The following is a 13326-nucleotide window of genomic DNA, read 5'->3' on the forward strand; positions in this document are numbered from 1 at the left end:
AATGTTCTTCTCAACATAGTCTCATAAACATTATTATAAGACATTTATTTTTTTGCCCATACATTAAGCAGGAAAGGATAACTCATTGTTTGACTAACCCAATTCTGTAATCAATTACTTCATAAATTATAATAATTGATTATTATAATTAGTATCTTTGTGAATTAAAAAAATTTCAAATACATTTATATGGTTTTTAAAAAATAAATAAATAAAGAAGCCAGGCTTGGTGGTTCACGCCTGTAATTCCAGCACCTTGGGAGGCCAAGGGAGGCAGATCACTTGAGGTCAGGAGTTTGAGACCAGCCTGGCCAACATAGCGAAACCCCCTACTAAAAATACAAAAAGTAATGTGGTGGTGGACGCCTGTTATCCCTGTAATCCCAGTTACTTGGGAGGCTGAAGCAGGAGAATCACTTGAACCTGGGAGGTGGAGGTTGCAGTGAGCCGAGATCACGCCCTTGCACTCCAGCCTGGGTGACAGAGCAAGACTCTGTCTCAAAAAAAAAAAAAAAAAAAATGGAAAATACAGGAATACAGGGCCAGGTGTGGTGACTCATGTCTCTTATCCCCTCACTTTGGGAAGCCGAAGTGGGAGGATCACTTAAGCCCAGGAGTTTGAGACTGCAGTGGGTTATGATCACACCACTGCACTCCAGTGACAGAGAGAGACCTTGTCCTCAAAAGAAAAAAAAAAAAAAAGAATGAAGAGTGGCTTATAATTCTCAGGCCTGTCCCCCATGGACAACTTCTTTTAACTCGTTTTGCTTTAGTTCTTCTGGTGGTTATCTAAATACTTCCTCAAGTTTTTGATTTGTCAGTTTTAGATGTCTGTTTGCTTCTCACTGTCATAAATGAGGATTTAGCTCACACTTTTTTTTTCAATCTCACTGTCCTCTTTCCAGTTTACTTACATAATTTTCCCCATTTACTTACATAATTTTTCTCAGTTCCTCCACTAGTTATTTCTGCCAGTTTGATAGCATCCTTAAGCTCTCTTTCTTGTTCTATAGACAGAGTCATCTCTTGATCTTTGCTTTGTAAGATGAGCACATTAGTGCCATCTGCTCCCAGTAATGACAGTCTTTCTCATTTTACCCTCTAGATGTGCAGTGGAGCTACAGGGATGAATAAGGCAAGGACCTTGTCATTAAGGAGCTGTAAGACTCTTCAGATTTAATGTAGATAGATGTGAAGTTATAACAGAAAGTGTTAAGTACCAAAAGGGAGATATGGAAAAGTGATGCAGTAGCTTACAGGAAAAAATGATTACTTCTGAAAATAGAGATCTGAGATTATTTGATGAAGGATTTGTCATTTGAATTGAGCATAGACTATATAGAGGTAGTTTACTTTGAGAAAACTCTAAACTTAATTTTTACTCTCCTAAAACAAATACTTAAAGCACTTTTTGATAAAAACCTTTTGTTTTTATAGGCAAGAAGGCTTTAGCTGATGCACAGATCCCTTATTCAGCAGTGGACCAGGCGTGTGTTGGCTATGTTTTTGGTATGTATTAAACTGTGTATTCTAACATTTTTTTACCTAAATCTAGCAGCAACTACACAAACAATGCAGAGGCATTTGTGAATTTTAACCCTCAAAAACTCAGAATTCATTCAATTATATTTGCATTGAAGAAAAAAAGAAAAAAACCCTCAGAATTCAAAGTCTGATTTAAGGGAATTACCACTATTTATAGATTTTCCTTATGTGTCAACCTAGTGTAATTTTTCTTTTGGTGACTATTCCAAATCATACTGTAAAGATCTTCTTTAGTCTTTTTAAAAATATGGCCAGGCACTGTGGCTCATACCTATAATCCCAGCACTTTGGGAGGCTGAGGCGGGCGGATCACGAGGTCAGGAGATCGAGACCATCTGGCTAATACGGTGAAACCCTTCCTTTACTAAAAATACAAAAAATGTGCCTGTAGTCTCAGCTACTCAGGAGGGAGAGGCAGGAGAATCGCTTGAACCCGGGAGGCAGAGGTTGCAGTGAGCTGAGATCATGCCACTGCACTCCAGCCTGGGCAACACAGCAAGACTCCATCTCAAAAAAAAAAAAAAAACATAGTATTTCATTGAATAAATGTATTATAATTTATTTTATCAATCCACTTTTAATGGATATTTAAAAGTTCCAGTCTTTTCACAGAATTTAAAAAATACTTAATTGTCAAATAAAGATTGAATATATTCAAGGTATAAAATAAGATGATTTATGTATATATTGTATAATAATTACCACAATCCAGTTAATTAGCCATTAATTACCACCCATGCTGTACGTTAGATCCACAGAACTTGTTCATCTTATAACTGGAAGTTTGTACCATTTGACTAACATCTCTGTTTCCCCTAACCCCAACAACATTTTTTTTTGTTTTTGGCAAAGGGGTGGGAACCCCTACATCATTTTAAATGATTATATGATATTCTACTCTTGAAGATCTACTATAGCTTATTTAGAAGTAGTAATGATATTTTCTAATTTCTAGTTATTATAAAAATTCTATGAATATATACAGTATTATTAAAATACTATAGTAGGTGTTACTATAGGTGAATATTTGTGCATATCTATGATTTCTTTCTTTGAGATATCAAGATATCAAGAGAATTCTAGAAGTGAAACGTACTGGGTTAAAGGGATGCAGAATATATTTATTGAAAAGCAGATCCCTAACTTTCCTGATTTTGCTGAAGACTCCTGGAGCCTGTACCTTCAGATGTTCCCATCACACTGCTCCAGCATAGCTACCTTGGTGGTCATGTTACTTGTGTTTGAAATGCTTGTTCCTTGGTGCTGTAAAGAAATAGCACTTGAACATAAATTTAATTTACTCAGCAAGGCCATTTTTACTTCCTGCAGAAAGGGTACACTCGCCAGCAGTTTTGCCACGAGAGTACACTGAACAAAGGAGACAGGGTCATTTATAACCTGATGCGTCCACCCTACTGCTGTGTCCAGTTCCATTGGCTGGAACGGGACCTCACATTCTGTATTTGTCCTGATTGGCTAGCAACTTAGAACTTTTTAAAAGAGGCAAAGGCAGAGGAGAACAAAGGAAGGAGGAAGTAACTTGTGGAATGCTGAGAAAGGTAAAAACACCTTCAAATAAGGAAGAGGAACAGGCTGTGACTTAATGCTTGCTTAGACCAGTATAAGCAGGCCAGGGCAAATATTTAGGCTAAATTGTGGGAGCTAAGAACATAAAGTATAATGATTTCTTTACCATGGCTAGCAGATATTTAAGAATATTAGCACAGGTCTTTGAATAAATTTTGCTTCTAAGAGAAGTTACTATTTGTTCCTAATTAAATGAGGAGGAAAGTCTTTGAAGAGGAACCTCTACTTTACTTTTTACACTTGGGAAATGAAGTCACATGTGTATTTAACATGGATCATGTTTTCCTGGAATGCCTTGGCATGCAGGGTCTTTTAAACTTTTTGAAGTTGTGAAATCTTTATATGAAAAGTAAATCATGGCCTTTAATCACTGGCATAGGTTTAAAGATTTTATTTATTTATTTATTTATTTATTTATTTATTTGAGATCGAGTCTTGCTCTGTCGCCCAGGCTGGAGTGCAGTGGTGCAATCTCGGCTCACTGCAACCTCTGCCTCCTGGTTCAAGTCATTCTTCTGCCTCAGCCTCCCAAGTAGCTGGGATTACAGGTGCGTGCCACCACGCCTGGCTAATTTTTTGTATTTTTAGTAGAGATGGAGTTTCACCATGTTAGCCAGGATGGTCTCGATCTCCTGACCTCATCATCTGCCCGCCTCCGCCTCCCAAAGTGCTGGGATTACAAGCATGAGCCACCACGCCTGGCCAAGGTTTAAAGATTTTTTTCTGACATTTAGGTGTTAATGAAATATTGCTTTCTTTATCATATAGCCTTAGCCAGATGGAATTGTTTTCCATTAACTGATTATTTCTTTACTTCTCTACCTCTGTATTATACAAAGAAAGTGCACATATATTCTGTTTTCAGTCTTTTTTGCAGAGTAAATGATGGTTAGTGTTAAAACTGTTTCTAAGATATTTCCTGTCTTGCACATGTTATATGCTAGGCAAAGGTATAATATTGAAAAAACCTATAATGTAGTATTATGTTGCATTGCAGCTCCATAATTCTCTATATTAAAATTTTTGTTTTTCTATTCAGGTGACTCTACCTGTGGGCAGAGGGCTATCTATCACAGTTTGGGAATGACTGGAATTCCTATAATCAACGTCAACAATAACTGCGCTACTGGTTCTACTGCTTTGTTTATGGCCCGCCAGCTGATTCAGGGTGGTAAGGAGTGCTTGTCTAGTGTACTTAAATATGCCCCATTTTAATCATTTAATCACACGACCATCAGAGGAATTATTTTATAATGTACTTGTTTTTAAAAAGGCTTTATCAGGCCGGGTGTGGTGGCTTATGCTTGTAACCCCAGCACTTTGGGAGGCCGAGGTTGGTGGATTGTTTGAGCTCGTGAATTTGAGACTAGCCCTGGGCAACATAACAAAACCCCGTCTCTAGAAAAAATACAAAAATTAGCCAGGTATGGTGGCGTGCATCTGTAGTCCCAGCTACCTGGGAGGCTGAGGTGGGAGGATGACTTGGACCTGGGAGACAGAGATTGCAGTGAGCCTAGACGGCACCACTGCACTCCAGCTTGGGCGATAGAGCCAGACCTTGTCTCAAAAAAACCACCCAAAAAAACACACAAAAAAGGCTTTATCAGCCAGGCATGGTGGCTCACACTCATAATTTCAACACTCTGGGGGACCAAGGCAAGAGCATCACTTGAGCCCAGGAGTTCAAGACCAGGCTGGGCAATGTAGTGAGACCCTGTGTTTATACAAAATTAAAAAAAATTAGCCAGGCATGGTGGTTCCAGCTACTCAGGAGGCTGAGGCTGGAGGATGTATGATCATACCACTGCACTGTAGCCTGGGCCACACGGTGAGACCGTCTCTAAAAAAAAAAAAAAGATTAATTAAGGTAAAATAAAAAGGCATTGTGAGATATAATTTATAGACCATAAAACTCACCTTTTAAAAGTGTACAATTCAGTGTTTTTTGTATATTCACAGAATTGTATACCTATCACCACTATGTAATATTATAACTTTTTTTTTTTTTGAGAGGGAGTCTTGCTCTGTTGCCTGGACTGGAGTGCTGTTGTGCCATCTCAGCTCAGTGCAACCTCCACCTCCCGGGTTCAAGTGATTCTCATGCCTCAGCCTCCCAAGTAGCTGGGATTACAGGTACCCACCACCATGCCTGGCTAATTTTTTTGTATTTTTAATAGAGAGGGGTTTCACTATGTTAGCCAGGCTGGTCTCAAACTCCTGACCTCAAGTGATCTGCCCACCTTGGCCTCACAAAGTGCTGGGATTACAGGTGTGAGCCACCACACCTCATCATATTAGAACATTTTTATCACCACAGAAAGAAACCCTGTACCCATTAGCATTCAGTCTCCATTTTCTTCTTCCCTCAGTCCCTAGAAACCACTAATTTACTTTCTCTTTGTGGATTTTCATATTCTGAATATTTATATAAATGGAATTGTACAATACATGGCCTTTTGTGGTTTATTTCACTTAACACAATGTTTTCACAGTTTATTCATGTTGTAGCATATATCAGTACTTAATTCCTTTTCATGGCCAACTAATATTCCGTTGTATGGATATATCACATTAAAAAATAGATGGACTGTATTTTAAATGTACAAGAAAAATAAAAAATAAAATAAGTAGAAATGAGATCTTGCTACGTTGCCCAGGCTGATCTTGAGCTAATGGCTTTAAGTGATCTTCCTGCCTTGGCCCCTCAAAGTGCTAGGATGGCTACACCACATTTCTTCTACCTGTTTACCAGTTGATGGACATTGCTGCTTGCAATTTTTTGTTTCCATCAGTTGAGGGATTGTTTCTATTTTTTGGCTGTTATGAATAATGCTGCCATAGTGGGCATGGTGTCTGGCACCTATAATCCTAGCTTCTTGGGAGGCTGAGGCGGGAGTATCACTTGAGCCTAGGAGACTGAGGCTGCATTTTGCTATGACTGCGCCACTATACTCCAGCCTGGGCAACAGAGCAAGACACTGTCTTTTAAAAATCAGGGTAGGGGGGAGGGCGAAGATAATGACATTGTAAACATTGTGTATAATTTTTTGTGTGTGTGGCCGTGTATTTTCAGTTCTTTTGTATATGTATCATATCCCTTGTTTCCATATATTCTAGGATTTTTTGTTAGGTCCTCTCTCTGTTCCACTGATTTGATTGTTGATTATTATTTCACTACCCAGCGTTTTAATTACTGGAACTTTACATTGTTTGATAATGCTACTGGTCCCTGTTTCTGTTCTCTTATTTTTTTTTAAGAAAAAATGTGGCAATTCTGTCTTTTTTTTTTTTTTTTAATTCAGCTCCTGCAGGAATATTTGGCTCTTCAGTTGAACTTTAACATCATTTTTAGGTGCCCCCTCTCTCTAAAAATGATTCTTTTGAGATTTTCATTGGGTTCATTTTTTAATTTTTAATTTCAAATTTTAAATGTTTTTCTAAATGTGATTCTAAATTACCTTTTTATATTCATTACTGAAACATATTTCTACATTAACATGAAATTTTATTAACATATTGAGACTCAAGAGAAGAATTAAGCACCTTATTGATTTTTCCTCTTTTCTTTTTTTAGAAACAGGGCCTCACTCTCTCACCAAGGCAAGGGTGTGCTAGCATGATCTCAGCTCCTGCCACCTGTGCCTCTTGGCCTCAGGTGATCCTCCCATCTCAGCCTCCTAAGTATTAATAATTGGGATCATAGGCGTGCGCCACCACACCCAACTAATTTTTGTATATTTTGTAGAGACAGGGTCTTGCCATGTTGCCCAGACTGGTCTTGAACTCCTGGTCTCAAGCGATACATCTGCCTTGGCCTCCCAAAGTTTTGGGATTACAGGCGTGATTCACCGCGCCTGGCCCGATTTTTCCTCTTATCTAGAAGAATATAAAGATTTTCTCTGTAATTTTTCTGTTATTAAAAACTTTGGCTGGTTGGTGGCTTATGTCTGTAATCCCAGCACTTTGGGAAGCTGAGGTGGGTGGATCACTTGAGCCCAGGAATTTGAGACCAGCCTGGGCAACATGGTGAGACTCCATCTCTGCAAAAAAAAAAAAAAAAAAAATGCGAGGAAACTGGTCATGGTGTCACAGGCCTGCAGTCCCAGCTACATGCAGACTGCTTGAGCCCAGGAGGTCTAGGCTTCAGTGAGCCATGATTGCACTACTGCACTCCAGCCTGGGTGACAGAGTGAGACACTGTCTCAAAACAAAAAAACAAAAAAAAAACAACCAAAACCCAATAAAACCTTTGTGGTGCTGGGCACAGTGGCTCATGCCTGTAATCCTAACACATGGGAGGCCAGGGTGGACAGATCGCTTGAGCCCAGGAGTTCAAGACCAGCCTGAGCAGCACGGTAACACTCTCTCTACAAAAAATACAAAAATTAGCTGAATGGGGTGGCACATTCCTGTGTCACCCCATTCAGCTAATAGAGAGCTGAGGTGGGAGGATCGTTTGAGCCTGAGAGGTTGAAGCCGCAGTGAGCTGTGAGCCTGCCACTATGCTCCAGTTTTGGTGACAGACTGAAACTTTGTGTCAAAAAAAAAAAAAGCAAACAAACAACAACAACAACAAAAACAAAAACCTTTGTGGGATTATAGTATGTTTTTATATTTTATTTAAATGGGCTTATTTATTTAGAGACAGAATTTCTGGGCTCAAGTGACCTCCTGCCTCAGCCTACCAAGTCACTAGGACTGTTACAGGGTGTGTACCACCACACTCAGCTAATTTTTCAAACATTTTAATTTTTTAAATTTTTGTGGAGACAGAGTCTTACTATGTTGCCTGGCTGGTCTTGACCTCCTGGCCTCAAGCAGTTCATCTGCTTTGATCTCCCAAACTGATGGGACTATAAGTTCGAGCCACTGTGCGCTCACTTGACGTATTTATTTGAATTGAAGTATTTAATGGTATTTTGTTGGTGTTTGGAAATTTGAATTTTCAAAATAATTACATTTTCCTTTAAGGTGTGGCAGAATGTGTCTTGGCTCTTGGGTTTGAGAAGATGAGTAAGGGAAGCCTTGGAATAAAAGTGAGTGTTATTTTGGCATAGTTACTAAATGAGCTAATATAACCCAAAAGTTGAAAGGTGATACTTATATATATGCGTAGATCTTGGTATTTTAGAACAGTGAAGAATCTTAGAGATAATTTTGTTCAAACTGTTTATTTTACCAATGATGAAACTGGTGTTCAAAGATATGAGGTTATTGAATTTGAAGTTGATTTATCTATTTAATTTGAAAGCCATTAATGTATTCATTTTTTTGATAAACGAATTACATTCAATAAATGAAATTCTTTCAACAAATTGAAGAGAGTTAATAAAATGTGGGACTTCTAATTTTGGTAATGGCAAGCCAAGTTTTTTGAGCCAGTTCTCTCACTGATGACAACTAAAATATTTGGATAGAATATGAAAAAAGAAATCCTAAAGGTCTTGAAGAACTAGCAAGAGAGAGGAACTGCAGATGAGTGCCAGAGAATTAACATCAGCATTTGCAGCTACTTTTGCCTTGAAGATCTTTGCTGATCAGGCAGCTGTGAGCCACAATTTTAACAGCCCCCTGGAACGAAAGGGGAAGTAGTCAAAGCTCAGGCCTTCCCAAGATCAGAAGTTTAATACCCACATTAAATTGATACTAAGTAAGGTAAACTCTTTGGGTAGGACGAACCTGAAGTAAAACTGCCCACTTCCATGAGATGATAGGGAGAGTTACCATGGCATCCAGTGAAACAGGGGAGAAAAAAAAAGAGAAAGAATAAAAAACCCAATAAAACCTTTCATTGAGTTAATAAATCACAGACTAGCCCTCATGTGGGATCACTGCCAACATTCTCATTATCTAAGTCGTCCAGGAAACCTCAAACCATGAATTGAATCTAAATTAGTTCCAGAATGGTAGTAACCTAGACAAATTTTCTTCTGGAGGAAAGCACCCTTCTTGAGGCTTTGAGAACCCTTCAAGTAAAATTTCAAGGACACGCAGTTAAAGATAACCAAGGATTAAAGAAACAAGACACCACAATTGAGAAACGAAAGAAAGAAGGAGCAGTAAGAAGTAATCTCTGAAGACCGCCAAAACTAGATTTATTGGATGCAGATTTAACCATGTTTGTTATGTTTAGAGAAATAAAAGACAGCTTAGGAACCGCTTTAGGCTATAGGAAACTACAAAAAAGAACATTATTGGCATGAAAAAAAAAAACCTAAATGGAATTTATAGAAAAGAAAAATGACATAAATAAAATTAAAAATTCACTCATGCCTGTAATCCCAGCACTTTGAGAGGCTGAGATGGGCGGATCACTTGAGGCCAGAAGTTCGAGACCAGCCTGGCCAACATGGCAAAACCCGTCTCTACTAAAAATACAAAAAATTAGCCGGGTGTGGTGGTACGCGCCTGTAATCCCAGCTACTCGGGAGGCTGAGGCAGGAGAATCGCCTGAGCCCAGGAGGTGGAGGTTGCAGTGAGCCAAGATGTGCCATTGCACTCCAGCCTGGGCGACAGAGTGAGACTCTGTTTCAAAAAAAAAAAAAAAAAAAAAGAAAGAAAATGGGTTGAAGATAATTTTTTACTGTTATCTAAGATTATACTATTATCTAACTTATGTGATCAACCTGATCCCATTTTCTCTGTTGAAACTTTAAAGGACCTCTACCCCAAATTAAGTGAAATACATGTGATAATATTTCTTAGAAACCACAAAAGTGGCACTTAATAGGCATTGAAATCAATGAGTTGTTTCCCTCTTTAAAGAATGCCTTTAAAAAGTGGTAGAAGTTAGGTTGGATCTTAAAGATAATTTAGGAGTCGGTAAGGGGAAATGAGCTCTTCCTAGATGTCAGGGAAAGCATCATGAGCCTAGTCATGGGTGTTTGAATGAATATGATATACCCAGGGAACAGTTTTAAAAACTGTCTGGATTAGAGTGGCAGCTGGAGAAGACTGAGAAATAAGGTTGTGTAAGTGAATATATAATGTTTATGACACATGAAAAATATGTGTTTTTTTCAGCAGTGAATGGTACATACTCTGGTGACTTTTATTTGAAAATTATTGAAAATTATAAAATAGTAAAATTCATCCCATAGTACAATTAAAAAGAAATATATATAAATTAAAAGTCCCTCCTTCTGCCTTTTTTTTTTTTTTTTGAGACCAAGTCTCCCTCTGTCACCCAGGCTGGAGTGCAGTGGTGCGATCTCGGCTCACTGCAACCTCTGCCTCCTGGGTTCAAGCGATTCTCCTGCCTCAGCCTCCTGAGTAGCTGTGACTACAGGCGCCCACCACCACGGCTGGCTAATTTTTGCATTTTTAGCAGAGATGGGGTTTCACCATATTGGCCAGCCTAGTCTCGAACTTCTGACCTCGTGATCCGCCCGCCTCGGCCTCCCAAAGTGCTGGGATTACAGGTGTGAGCCACCGCCCCTGGCCCCTAGCCCCTTCTGTCTATTTAATCTTGTCCCTCAGAGGTAACCAATGTTAATAATTAAGTATCTATATCTCCTGCCGTTTTCCCAAATTAATACAGACACATGTAAGTAAGCATTCATATGCATATACACACATACATGTTAAAAAACTTTTGTAAATTTACTGCCTGGGGTACCCCCCTTGCCCATGCCTCCAGCTACAAAACAATTCAATTGTTTTTTTTTCCAAAATAAAACCTCAGCTAGCTCTGCCAAAAAAACAAAACACCACACATAAAAAACCTTTGTAAATATATAGATAAGATTAATGATATTTTACATGTTACTTTTTCAATTAACAGTTGAACATCTTTCCTGGTTAGAACATATTGATATACAGTGAGCCATGATTGTGCCACTGCACCCCAAACCTGGGCAACAGAGGAAAATTTAATTTTAACAAAGTCCAGCTTTTCAATTCTTTCTCTCATGAATTGTGCCTTTTGTGATGTATCTAAAACGCCAATGCCAAACCCAAGGTCATCTAGGTTTTCTGTCACATGTGTTTTACATGTAGGTCTGCGATCTATTTTGAGTTAATTTTTGTGAAGGGTGTAAGGTCTGTGCCTGGATTCATTATTTTCATGTGGATGTCCAGTTGTCCCAGCACCATTTGTTGAAAAGATTATCTTTTTTCCATTATATTGCTTTTGCTTCTTTGTCAAAGATCAGTTGACTATATTTATGTAGGTCTATGTCTGAACTCTTTATTCTGTTCCATTTATCTATTTGTCTAATTTGTCTGAATTTTTTTTGTCAATACCACACTGTCTTAATTACTGCAGCTTTAGATAAGTCTTGAAATTGAGTAGTGTCAGTCCTTCTGTTGAATTTTTTCACAATTTTTTTTTTTTTTTTTTTTGAGACAGAGTCTCTGTTACCCAGGCTGGAGTGGAGTGCGGTGGCACAATCTTGGCTCACTGCAACCTCTGCCTCCCTGTTTCAAGAGATTCTCCTGCTTCAACCTCTGAAGTAAGTGGGATTACAGGCTCCCACCGCCATGCCGGGCTAATTTTTGTATTTTTAGTAGAGACGGGGTTTTCCCATGTTGACCAGGCTGGTCTCGAACTCCTGACCTCAGGCGATGCACCTGCCTTGGACTCCTAAAGTGCTGGGATTACAGGTGTGAGCCACCGCGCCGGGCCTGATATGTTAAAATTTTGTTACGGATTTTTGTGTTTATGTCCGCAAGGGTGTTGGTTTGTTTTTTTCTTTCCATTGTGCAGGTTGGTCTTGAACTTCAGGGCTCAAGTGATCTGCCCACCTTGGCTTCCCACAGTTTTGGGATTACAGGTGTGGGCCACCATACCCAGTCTAGTTTTAATACGAGAATAATGCTGGCCTCATAGAATAGCTGGGAAGTGTTCTCTTCTCTTCTGTTTTTTGGAATAGTTTGTACGTAAATTGGTATTTTTTTCTTTTAAATTTTTGGTAGAATTCACCAGTTCACATCTGGTCTGATGACTTCTTTTCTTTTTTAATTTTTTTTTTGAGATGGATTTTGCTCTTGTTGCCCAAGCTGGGTACAATGGTGCAATCTCGGCTCACTGCAACCTCCACCTCCCAGGTTCAAGCAATTCTCCTGCCTCAGCCTCCCGAGTAGCTGGGATTACAGGCATGTGCCATGATGCCATGCTAATTTTGTATTGTTAGTAGAGACAGGATTTCTCCATGTTGGTCAGTCTGGTCTTGAACTCCCAACTTCAGGTGATCCACCCACCTCGGCCTCCCAAAGTGGGATTACAGGCATGAGCCACCGCGCCCAGCCCTAAAATATTTTTAATTTAAAAAATATTTTTTTTTTGCATTCTCATCTTTGGGTCATGGCCTGGTGATTTCTTTATGGGAAAGTTTTCAATCTTCTAAGTTTATATATAAATATATATATATTTAGTAAATATATTACTTTTCAGGTTGTCTATTTTTTTTGTAAAGTGAGTGTTGATAGTTTATGTCCTTCATGGAATTTGTGTAGTTCATCCAAATTGCTAACCTTATTGGTAAAAAGTCATTCATGTTATTCCCGTCTTTTTAATGCAGGATCTTTGGACATATCTTTTCCCTTCCCTTCTTCTGTTGTTGGTAATTTTTATCTTCCCTCTTTTTTCCATGGTCATCTTTTGTCAGAGTGATCATGGAAAAAGAAAGTTTACAATAAAAGGACCAGCTTTTGTTTTCACTGATTTTCTATATACTCTTCTTTTTTTTTTTTTTTTTTTTTTTTTTTTTTTGAGACAGACTCTCACTCTGTCACCCAGGCTGGAGTGCAATGGCATGATCTCAGCTCACTACAACCTCTGCCTCCTGGGTTCAAGCAATTCTTCTGCTTCAGCCTCCTGAGTAGCTGGGATTACAGGCGCCTGCCACCACGCTCAGCTAATTTTTTTATTTTTACTAGTGACCGGGTTTCACCATGTTGGCCAGGCTGGCCTCAAACTCCTGACCTCGTGATCCACACGCCTGGCCTCCCAAATTGCTGGGATTACAGGTGTGAGCCGTGGTGAATGGCCTATATTCTTTTTTCTAGTTTATTCTGCTCACTTCTACCCATTCTTTTTCATTCTGCTCATTTTCTATTTCAATCTGTTCTCATTCTTGATGTTTCCTTTCTTCTCCTTACTTTGGGTTTAATTTATTCTTTATTTTAAATTAGCCATGCCCAGCTAATTTTTTGCAGAGATGGAATCTTGCTATGTTGTCCATGCTGGTCTCG

General features: G+C 38.9%; 1 protein-coding gene across 7 annotated transcripts in view; it reads left to right on the plus strand.

Moving 5' to 3' along the window:
• Window positions 1-13326, plus strand: part of SCP2 (sterol carrier protein 2) — a 132134-nt gene that overhangs the window by 25789 nt on the left and 93019 nt on the right. For 4 of the 7 annotated variants that reach the window (XM_055235250.2, XM_063613848.1, XM_055235249.2 and 1 more), the window contains 3 exons: window positions 1438-1509; window positions 4172-4303; window positions 8104-8168. In XM_055235250.2, the coding sequence (XP_055091225.1) occupies window positions 1438-1509; window positions 4172-4303; window positions 8104-8168 (269 nt within the window). The remainder of the gene's footprint in view (window positions 1-1437; window positions 1510-4171; window positions 4304-8103; window positions 8169-13326) is intronic. The other 3 variants (XM_055235247.2, XM_055235246.2, XM_055235245.2) reach the window with 3 other exon arrangements.

The sequence above is a fragment of the Symphalangus syndactylus genome, chromosome 19 (genome assembly GCF_028878055.3).
Source record: "Symphalangus syndactylus isolate Jambi chromosome 19, NHGRI_mSymSyn1-v2.1_pri, whole genome shotgun sequence".
NCBI classification, from domain to species: domain Eukaryota; kingdom Metazoa; phylum Chordata; class Mammalia; order Primates; family Hylobatidae; genus Symphalangus; species Symphalangus syndactylus.